Genomic DNA, 11565 nt, shown 5'->3' on the forward strand with positions numbered 1-11565 from the left:
AATTGAGTCATTTTTTTTAATTACACCGCCATTGCTTTTACTTGGGCTCAGGTTTAACCATCTTTTGGTGCCAAGCACTTATCTATGCAGGCTAATAAAGCTAATAAAGAAATGTAAAAATTGCATTGTAGTTACAGCCAAAAGTATCAACTGTGTTCTTACTAGTTTTGATGCTTTATTCTGCTTATTAGTGTGCCTTGCACTTTTCTTTCTTTTTAGTAATAACAACTTTGGTGACAGCTGTAGCTCCAAGTTTGCTTTAACAGGGTATCTGAATGCAAGATGAGCGACAGTCTGAGTGCATCAAAAAAATGCACAAAAGTGTTCGAAGGATAAATAAGCCCAAAGGGAGAGTGTCCCCTTCAGCCCTGAAAGTGCTCAGAGATTGCTCTAAATTAAATGCATTTTAAATATTGACTTCAGGCTTCGTTCCAAAACAAGTTAAATTAAATTTCAGTTGACCAACTTACACTGGGAAGAATACTAATCAAAAAATGCAAATGCAGACCAACTGATTTTCCTGCAGTGACAGACACGCTCATTACCTATTTCCCCATCCAGTGTCATTATTTTCAAAATATCCTGTCCTCGTTTTCTCTTTCCTTTAACCACTCACCTCTTCCCTTCTCCTCTTCCTCTCTCCCTCTGTCAGATGATCGACATGATGTATTTTGTGATCATCATGTTGGTGGTGCTAATGAGTTTTGGGGTGGCACGTCAGGCCATTCTCAACCCTAACGAAGACCCATCCTGGATGCTAGCCAGGAACATCTTCTTCATGCCTTACTGGATGATCTACGGAGAGGTGTTTGCCGACCAGATTGACCGTAAGTTCAGGGGCGAGAGTGTAAGCTGTTAGACAAAATGCGTTTTTGTAAGGAGGAAGGAGGGAGGAATGACGGAAGCAGTATTACTGAAAACACCAGTCTCAGTATGAAATTAGATTTCATTTTCACTCATTTCTTCACAGCTTGAACTATTACTTGAAGATGTTTATGTGCGCGCGCATGTGTGTGAGTGTGTGTGTGTAACACATACATAATAAAACTGTTTTCCTCGGAGACTAATTGCATCTGCAGTCATGTAGAGAGAGTGACATTCTGACTCAATAAATTATAAATAGACTGTGAGAAGTGTGTATGTGGAAATGTCCAGAGAGTGAGAGTGCGTTTTGTGTGCTGCTCCGTTCTTATCTTTTTGTGTGGTAATATTTGGTGGTGTGTACAGAATGTGAGGAGTGGCCCAAAGAGAAGAGATCTGAAATAATGTTTTCATTCTTTGTTTCAGATATGCATAGTAGGAAGGTACAGCAAAGGCTGAATGAAAAACTCTGGCTGGTCGAAAATTACTTACGCACTCATGGAACCTGGCGTAATAATGGTCCATCCCACATTGCCCAATGCAGTCAAAATCCCAGTAAATCTATAGCTATAGAACTTAATTTAACCACATCTACCTCTCCCACCTCTCCTTCATCATCGTCACATTAATGCCATGTCATGCCCACTGCTACCACTAGAGGACCACTTGATACAAACGTGTGCATGCAGCTCCATGCTCTAAGGCTGAAGTTGCCCTCATGTGTTGGCATCTTGGGTCAGCTACTGAATATCAGCAGTGTTTTCTACAAATAACAGAGCGGATTTTAAAAGAATCCAAAACTCCTGATTCCCTGACACTATCAGTCTTCTCCAGATCTTTTATTGAGACAACTAGTAGCTTGACCTAAGGCCATATCCTGCAAGCAACTTTAGACTCACAAATTTTTGCACTGGCTGGCAAATGGTAATGTTACATGGCAGCAGCACTATTCAAATGTGTCTGGTCTTTGTTTTTGGCAGGCTTTCACATCAGGAGGAAATATCAAAGTTTAAAATTTGATATTCCGTTGATGTTTCTTATCCTCTCGTTGTTATTCGATTTTTAATTCGTCCCATTTGAAGAAGTGACCCTGCCATGACAACTCCATCTGTCACATTAAACCATGTCACCCTCCCCTTACGCCGGCTCAGCTTCTCACCGAAGCAATTGCAACATTGGAGAAATATTTCAGCCGATAAATCCGACATTTAACGTGACTAAGCACTGAGACTCAAAAGCTAATACAACATCACGCAGGAATAAAAACAAAAGCATCCACACATCAGCACCACAACATATTTATTAACCACCTCTCATCATCTATAATCTGTTTTTTCAAGTGGTTCAGTTGTCAGAGTTTTTAAATCCAAATTTTTTGGAAGGTTAAAAAAAATTAAATGGAAAAATTACTTCAGTTCTCTGTCTTTGGGCTGCATTGCGTGAAACAATTGAGCACCAAGCAATGATGAGTATGAGTAGAATGAATCTCAAAAGCAAACAAACCAACAACAAATGCTGAATGTTCCCCAGATAAGCCACAGCAACTGAACCATCACAGATGGAAAAAACATTCTAAATACATCTCAAATGATTCAGAACAGTCAACCATTGCTGAATGAAGCTATGGCTCGCATATGTGACAATATATTTTAAACACGGACGACATGTTTAAATATATTGTAAACGCAAACTGTGGTGACACATGACAAATGTGTTTTTTTTCTGTGTATGTGTGTATTTTGTTATCAGATGCACATCTGTGTACATAAACCCCTACCATTATGATTTCCACTCTCTCCTACCGCCACTTTAAGAAAAGAAGCATAATGATGAATTATGCTTCTTGTTTGTTTGCAAAATAAGGAAAAGTGCATTTTTTTAAAAAAAATATATATATATATATTTTGAGGTCTGCTTGTCTCTTTTAGTTGATCGAGTATACATTTGAATGTTTGATAGTTTCTTCAATTTTCTTAGTTTTGCTTTATTTTAATTCTGATTATATACAGCATCGTCTGTTTGTTATCTGTTATTATGTGTCTGCATGTATTTCATTTATTTTTTGTGCAAAACATTCTTCTGAAATATTATTAATGATGAATGGATGTCTTTATCTAAAGATATAGTTTGCCTTCTAGTAACTTGTTCGCTTGTTTGTATTTATTTTGTGGTGATGCGCAGCCCCCTGTGGGCAGAACATCACTACAGAGGACGGTGTGGTGGTGGCTCTGCCTCCGTGCAAGACGGGTGCCTGGATTGTTCCAGCGATCATGGCCTGCTATCTGCTGGTGGCCAACATACTCCTGGTTAACCTGCTCATTGCTGTGTTCAAGTATGTAAAACCCTCCAATAGTTTTAGCTTTTGCACTTTAAGTAGACACCGCAGTGTTTTAGAAATGCAGCGAAGCACAAAACTCAGTTATTTTTGGCTGCATGAAGGCAGAAATTATTTATTCTTGTCCTCTAGCTCTCATAAGAAAGGATGACAAAGATGAGGATTCACCTTAGCAATATTAAATTGTTTTTATTGATGTTTTTTTCCCTCATATTCAAAAAAATGGCATCACATGTAACTTTTATTTGGGCACTGAGGCTGGTAGCTAACTATAGTATCATAATGGGATGGTGGTTTTTCCACATGGACATTATCAGACTAATGGTCGGTTGCTGCTCTTTTATATAATCAATGAAGCAAATGCAGTCGTCCTCTTCTCTGCATTAGTGTTATTACAAAAAAAGCAGACAATATAAGACACAACAGTTAAACTGAAGGTTTAGTCAGATTTTCTCCTCAAAACTCTCTTGATTCGGTTTATTTTAGCTTACAGCAGATGTAATCTTTCTCGGCTTGTATGGCGTCTCTATCTGTGATTGTCTGTAGTAATACATTCTTCGAGGTCAAGTCCATCTCCAACCAGGTGTGGAAATTTCAGCGCTACCAGCTCATTATGACCTTCCATGAACGTCCGGTCCTTCCTCCACCTCTCATCATATTCAGCCACATAACTATGGTCCTCAAGCACCTGTGTTGTCGATGGCGCAAGCATGATGACGATGAAAGGGACTATGGACTGAGTGAGTTGCACACATACAATAACAAGCTTTTTGTAATAGAACTCGTTACATTTATTCCATTTTAGTGCAATAAAAGTGTCTGTTTACGAAAAAAGAAATCTCTTCAGTATTTCTGAATAGTTAGCGTTAACACACTCAATCCCTTTCATCCACAGAGCTTTTCATCACAGAAGACGAACTGAAGAAAGTCCATGATTTTGAGGAGCAGTGTATAGAGGAGTACTTCAGAGAGAAAGATGACAGATTCCACTCATCCAATGATGAGAGAATCAGAGTCACTTCTGAAAGGTCAGACATGGCTGCACTCAAAAGCAGTGTCCGTATTAAAACCATCAAACAATAGAAATATAGAACATATTTCAATACTTATTTCCATTTTTCTTTTTCTGTACAATGGCCAAGAGAGCCCAGCGCACTCTAGCAAAAGAAACTAAGGGCAAAGAGAGAAAAGAAGCTGATCAATCTGATAACACAAAAGTGAATTTAGAATTTCCTTTGGCGTACAGAAATGTGTAGCTAAGAACACACACTGTTTTCGCTTCTCTACTCTACCCCCTCCAGTGCTTTTATGATGTTTTTCTCTCATTTCTGTCTCCTCTGTCAGGGTGGAGAATATGGCGATGCGTTTAGAGGAAGTCAATGAGAGGGAACACTTCATGAAGGCATCACTACAGACTGTTGATATTCGTCTGGCCCAAATGGAAGAGCTAATTGGACGAATTACTGGAGCGCTGGAGCGCATGACTGGTGTCGAGCGCGGGGAGGTCCAAAAAGCACGTTCTCGGACTTCGTCTGACTGCACAGACTCTGCATACATACTCCGCCAGGCTGAGTGCCCTGAAGCCGCATACATTCTCCGTCAAAGCAGCTTTAACAGCACAGAGGGGAACTGCTACCGCCTCCAGGAGGCTCTAGAGGGAACAGCTGAGGGTTCCATGTCTCCTCCTTCGCCCACTGGCATAGCAACACGGACCAGAAGTCATTCATTTTATGTTGGAGCTGGTCGTGCTGCTGAACGGGGAAGTAGAGCTGAGCGAGCTGAAAGTTTCTTCAAAGACCGCTCCCTCAGTCTCCACAGAGCCAACAGCTCACAATCTGTGTCCTCAGCTGCCGGCCCCAAGGAGTCTAAGCCCCTCCCACTGGCGACGTTATCGGTCTCCCAGCAGCACCGTCCGTCATCCTGCATTGATATCTATGTCTCAACGTCTGAAGAGGTGGGGCCTGCGGAGGTCTTTCTAGATCCTCTCCGTATGGTCCCACCTCTCCAGAGAGACTCCTCGCTGCAGTCAGATATAATAGAGACGGTGCTGCCTGGAGGCCGGGAGTTCAGCAGTGCTGCCACCAGCGGTTTGGGCGACAGGCACTCGGAGGGCGGTGCAGGCAGCAGCGGAACTGCTGGAGCTATGTTTGATGATAGTGCTGCAGCTGATTTGTCATTATGCTCAGCACATCTCTTACCAGACAGCACATTACCTCCTTGGGATATGGAACCATCCCCACCTCCCTCAGCAGGGCTGCTCGAACGTTCTAAGAGCAGCCGCTACCTCTCTACCGCAGGCACAGGATTCCTGGATGAGCCTCCTCTGGTCAAGTCACACAGCCTCATGTTCACACCAAGAAGCTGTTATGGTGGGATTGGGGCCGGAGTCCAGGTAAAGGCCGCGGAGTACACCAGCATCACTGACTGCATCGATACACGCTGCGTCTCATCTCCATACACCCCCGCAGAACGCTCGCAGTCACCTGGAGGTTCCACTTCATTCCCCTTTGATAAGCCGTCGGACGTTGGTTCCTCTCATCCAGAGAGAGAGGCAGAGCTTAGTCACACAGAGTCTGATCCTGAGGACCCTGATGACCTGGTTCCACCCCCTGATACCCCTCGGCTAGGGGTCCTAGGTGGCCCCAGTGGGGCCCCTCTCTGCTCCCCCTTCTCCAAGCTGGAGCGAGCAAACAGCTGCTCGTCAGACGACTCCCATCCTTCGCTCACGCTGGCTCCTCCGCACCGGAAGAGCCTGTCGGTGAGTGAGAGGATGGAGAGAGGACCGGGTCTGGGGGCAGACAGGGGGCCTGGGCCTGGGGGGCGGGGTCTGGCAGGAACCAGAAACCCCTTCCTCAGGAGCAAGTCTGGAGCAAGACCTGACACAGCCAAAACTGACAGCCTCTCAATGAGGAAGCTGGCAGCTCCGTCGGCTTTCCGCAGCTTCGATAGACAAAACTACACGTGACAAGGATGTGTAAGTGCACTTGCACACTGTTAGGACCAGAGAGGAGTATTGTGAGGGCCGAGGGCTAAAGTGATAGCAGGGTGAAGTTGCCCTTAGATGCTAATCTGGACGAGATCTAAGGTTGTTTTTTTCCCCCGCATTATATCTCAGATTAGAAAAATGTATTCATAGTCAGTATTGAAGGGCAGCTTTACTCTGAATCATGAATCTGCAGAGAAGGATTGGAGATATAGGGGTCCTACTGTACACCAGTCAAAACAAAGAGCTATGAATCTAGACTAGTTTTTACCTCTTGTAGCTAAGTAACTCTCAGTTTGGTGTTATGGCAATGGAAGGTGTATTCGTACTGTATGTCTTCCACCCACCACCTTTACTTCAAGTAGACATCTTTCACTGTGTTACATCACATATCAGTCACACTAGTCACACACAAAGTATACTGTTACTCCTAGCAGCTTTATATGGTAGACACTGTCAAGTCTGAGAGGCCAAGGGAGAGGAGAAAGAAAGAAATGACACCCACCTCTTTTGCCAACATAGAGTCATTACTACTGCAAAACCTTACCTTCAAATACATTTTCCCTGCTTCATATAATCCTAACTCGCATAAACTCAACCCAGAAAGACACTAACATTTCTGGCCACTTTGTGAAGAGATCAGAAGTCTTTGGACTTCACTGCACTTCAAATTACCTCTAAGTACTCAATCTTTCACATAATAAATAAATATTTCATTTTTGAAGGATACAGTTCTTTCTCTTCTGTTTGTATATTGTAGCATCAGAGAGGAAACGGCTAAAGCACTCATCTTTGCCAGAAACAAAGCAGCATTTGAACACACTGCAGTCAAAAAGTCGGCATGCCACCATGTATCTCCTGCGGCCGTGCTTGAGGCACTGTCCTGAGGCATCATGTAAGGGCGTGAAGGAGAAAGGCGCTCCGCGTATGGTGACATCCTCATGTTTATCCGCGCACACACTTGGTCAGTGAAATCCTACATATCACTTGGAGAGATACCTTAGTTTATACCTGACTCCAGAGAGCTTTTACAAGTGCAATTGCAATAGATGGGGACAAGGGGGCGTTATGAGCCTGTGTGGGAAGCAACGCTTGCTGGGCAAACCTGATGTGAACCTTAGTTGCCCGCACCTGACACCAAAAATCTTTTCACTCCAAGAATCGTAGCTCTCTTGTAGCCCAGCCCTCTTCCTTCAGGTTTCGGCAGTGGCATTATTTTTGAAATGGTTTTTACATCCGCCTGCACCTAACAGATCCGTCCTTCATCTATCCAATAACTGTCATCCATTTGTTTTTCTCCTTTCATTCTTTTTTTTAAATTGAATTCAAAGCAGGTCACTGCAAAAAGAGGCTTATTTTAAAAAACACACAAAAAAGCAGTTGCCTAATACTAAAACAAATGTTGAAATAAGCATACAGATCATATTGAAGGACCTTGAATTTATTTCTGATTGATTTATATTTGGAAAAGCTTCGGAATGAGTTGCCAAGTATACACATTCTAGCTGAGATTTATTAAGAAAGGCATGCATTTTAAAGCGGCATGAAGGAGGAAACATAGGGTCATTAATATTAAAAGATGAAAGCCAGATCAGTGTTTTTAAAAAAGTTCTCATTTTTTTTATTGTAAAGAAAGAAGTCTGAAAAAGAAGATGTCTTTTTCCGATAGCTTTGTAAAGACAAAATAGCTTCAATCAATAGAATTCTTACTGATTTTTAATGTTTGTTTTTATATTTTCTCACTCTTATGATTCAGTTTTAATCATGTTGCTCTTCTTTTGAGATTGATTCTATTTATTGACATTTTCTTGCTCCTTATTGATAATTGCAGTAAATGCCTGTTTGAATTACAAAAATCAATATTTATATCTTCTCAGTGATATTTTTGTCGAGTATTTTCTAATTAAGCTTTTCAATTTAATAAAAGATGACCATCTACATGCACTAAATGACGATGTATTATATTATTTATTAAATATATAGACTTGTCTGATATAATGTACATTTCGATCATATTTAAAGTATTTAAAGTAGTTTTTATTGTATGTTTTATCAACCAGCTTATGAGAATTTTCTAATGTTGACAAGGCAATACATAGTTGCCAGTATACCAAACTTAGGGTGCCTTTTGGGCATGGATGGAGTATGTGGGGACTGAAGTGATTCATAAATCTGTGAATTTCCTCTTTTCATCTTTGTCTTCTGTTGTGAAGAGGCCAAAAAATCAGTGGTTATGTTCTCACAGACATTTGTTGTTCTCTTTGGACACATCTGATGTACAGAGTGGGGCAATTGTTGTTATCTGTAAACTGTATCATTGCTTGTATGGGTATTTATTTGAATTTCTTCACCAGAACACATAAAAGATCTCACTGACAACAATAGCTTTGGAGGACAAAAAAACAAACAAACCTGCGCACGAAAACGAGGGTGAGGATGTGATATAAACAGTAGGTGTCATTGCAGTAACTGGTCTTTCTTGCTCGAATTGGATTAAATCATGTGGTACTACCCAAATCTAATGATCCAGGACTGTTAAAAGCCCCCAGGTGATGTCTCTTAATTTGCGAGCTACAAAAGACATTAAACAACTGTGGTCCTGGGCAAAGCGCCACACCACGTGACCAGTTACTTTTCTAGGTAGAATCTGGAGATTGTCCCTTTAACTTTGTAATCACAACAGAAGTTGCAGTTAACCCCAATTGTGTGCAGTGGCTGGATGGCAAACCTAAAAGATGAGAGTTTTAATTTCCTCAACACATATGTAAGTCATAGCATAGTTTAAAGATGAAGGTCAGTGCTCAGGGACAACATTACCCCAGTGATGCAAGATGGAAAGTTAATCGTTGAAAGAAAGAAAGAGTCCAGTATAATCACTGTGCTTAATGAGTCTAACCCAGAATCTTTTTGATCATAGAAAAACTATATATTTTTGTGTTTAGGTGTTCAGAAATGGCAATACAATGCATGAATGTCTTCATACCTGATCAACTTGTTCTACCACAAAAGTTGAAAACACCAACAGTACAAACAAAAGTGAGGAATGTCTTTGCAGTCATGCTTAGTTGACTCTTGCATTTTGAACCAAACCAAACTCTGTCTAAAATGGAAACACGCTGAGTCACAGCTGTTGCAGACGGGATTAACTAGGCAGAGGTCACCTCAGTCGTTGCAGGGCCAGTCAGAAAACAAAATGACCGCGTTGGAATGAAAGTTTATGCCCTGCTATTTGACCTTACATTCTCTTTTATTCTTTTCAAAGTTCCTTATCCTCATATACGAGAGAGCATACAAGTCCGAAGCATGTAGAAACTTGTTAAGATTTGTACATGATTGTGTTTGCGATATGCTGACGAGACTGTTGTGGAAGGTACTGACAGGAGGCATGCGTGTGTGCGTATGTTTGTACGTGCGTTTAATTAAACTGCGTGTGAATCGGAAGTGTAGATGACACTAATAACTGGGAGGCATGCCAACACAACACAACCCAACAGAATCTTAATGTACAGTATTTTTTAAATATTTTACTACACTGTCTCTTAAAGTTTTGGGGAATCATGAGCATATGTGATAATAATAATCAACAGATTTGCTTCCCTCCTATGAAACCTGTGACTCGTAAGCTTTAGAGTATCACGCACATGTTTTTTCTGCAATAACTTCTGATGTTGTTCGACTAAAAGGGACTTATCCCTCTACTGGTCACACTTTATTTAATGTCCTTTAAATGCATGCAGTTCTTCCACTCAGAGTGTACAGAGATGATGTGTAATGATGACTGAGAGAAAGATAGAGAGAGATTATAATATGAAATTAAAGTAGTGAGTATTTGGATGCAAATACAAATCTGTATTCTTCAATGTGAATAGGATCATGTCTGGCATGCATTGTTAAATAAACAATTAAATAGATTTGTGTCTTGTCTGTTTTTAATTCATGTGGATACTCAAGCAATGAATGACAGCACACTGAGTGCCCTCACCACTACCAGCTGCTTTGGATGGTTTAACACAGGTATTTAAATGCATCCATCTGCACTGCTCCTTGCATCTTCACCATTAACACCCACCTTCCTCTTGCCTACCTGTGTCTTGCTTCTACTGACTTTCTCCCCTCTTCAGAAAAGAAGAATGAAAGTTCCTACACTCGCTACACATTATAACACCCCAATATCTGATTGGGACAATGATTTAAACTCTGAAGTTAAACGGCTACAGGAACATCAGCATCTTTGACTCCCTTATGATGTATCTCACCTCAATTTTATTTATATGGCACTAAATCACAACAGCGGTCACCTCAAGGAGCTTGCCCACTGCGCAAAGTGACATCGGCGTGACAAGTGATGGATCAATATAGACATGATCTGCACGTCTATCCGACATCCAGTGTTTGGTGGGCGATATTGTAAAGACTTACAGTAGTAGAGTGAGAAAAGCAGCTCAGGTTACCCTTAACCCTCTTAAGGGAACCCAGGCTTCAGGATCCAGCCCTAACTAAGCCTTGTCAAAAGGAAAGTTTTAAGTGTAACCTTAAAAACAGAGTGTCTGTCTCCTGAATCCAAACTGGGAGTTGGTCCCACAGAAGAATACCTTGAAAGCTTCTAGTTTTAAGCAGAAACTAATAAAAAAACAAAAACAAACAAAAAGTCTTTGTAGGATACATAAGGCAACAAAGGCTCATAAGGCACTGGAGCACATCAAGCTGTTCTGCAGATATGGCAACAAACCCCTGCATTGACTGTCCTTTGTAAAACTTCTTACACTGCCATAAAAACACAGCCTGGAACTGGTCCCAGAGTATAAATGGTTTTCACACGCTTTCTTCAGCTGTAATAGAAATTCTTCAGTAATCAGCTGAGTACTGAGTACTTGAATATATTTATGTCATATTGGCCAGGGCCTGCATGACACCTGTGGTTTATACAAACGTGGTTTTACATATTAACGTGAAGGTTTTACACTCCCTGCCGTGCCCGCGCTGTGCCTGTAGTCCGCCGGGCTGTGAGTGTTTGGAAACCGGGGAGGGGCGGGGTAGCCTATATTAGCACAAGGGAGAGGGCCAGCAGTGGTGCGTCAGCTCATACTCCGCACGTGGAAGAGAACATTTTGTACTGAGATTATGCGCGCGCCCTCCTCCTCCTCCTCCACCACCTCTCGGTTACATGACACGCATGCGCTCACACGCTTTAAAAAAAACAACCTTTGCCGCAATCGCCGTACAAGACACCACAACAACATGACCCAGATGCACCGTGCACTATTGAACTCTTTGCACGTTAGTGCGAGGAGGAAGCGGGGAGCAGCAACTGCGGCAGCCGAGGAAGCGCCTCCTCTTCCCCAGAAATGTTTACAGCTCTGCTGCAGGAGGAGTGGGAGGGTGGCTG

General features: G+C 41.9%; 1 protein-coding gene across 4 annotated transcripts in view; it reads left to right on the forward strand.

Moving 5' to 3' along the window:
• The window catches only part of trpm3 (transient receptor potential cation channel, subfamily M, member 3), a 131577-nt gene extending 121487 nt beyond the window's left edge, over positions 1-10090 (forward strand). For 2 of the 4 annotated variants that reach the window (XM_085475090.1, XM_085475091.1), the window contains exons 21-26: positions 653-827; positions 1288-1416; positions 3043-3193; positions 3743-3936; positions 4092-4224; positions 4541-10090. In XM_085475090.1, the coding sequence (XP_085331216.1) occupies positions 653-827; positions 1288-1416; positions 3043-3193; positions 3743-3936; positions 4092-4224; positions 4541-6161 (2403 nt within the window). In that variant the 3' untranslated portion in view covers positions 6162-10090. The remainder of the gene's footprint in view (positions 1-652; positions 828-1287; positions 1417-3042; positions 3194-3742; positions 3937-4091; positions 4225-4540) is intronic. The other 2 variants (XM_085475092.1, XM_085475093.1) reach the window with 1 other exon arrangement.
• The last annotated feature ends 1475 nt before the right edge of the window (positions 10091-11565 follow it).

This window comes from Copadichromis virginalis, linkage group LG12, assembly GCF_057382275.1.
Source record: "Copadichromis virginalis isolate Kocher_CV1m ecotype Utaka linkage group LG12, C_Virginalis_male_GT1.1, whole genome shotgun sequence".
In the NCBI taxonomy this organism is placed as follows: Eukaryota; Metazoa; Chordata; class Actinopteri; order Cichliformes; family Cichlidae; genus Copadichromis; species Copadichromis virginalis.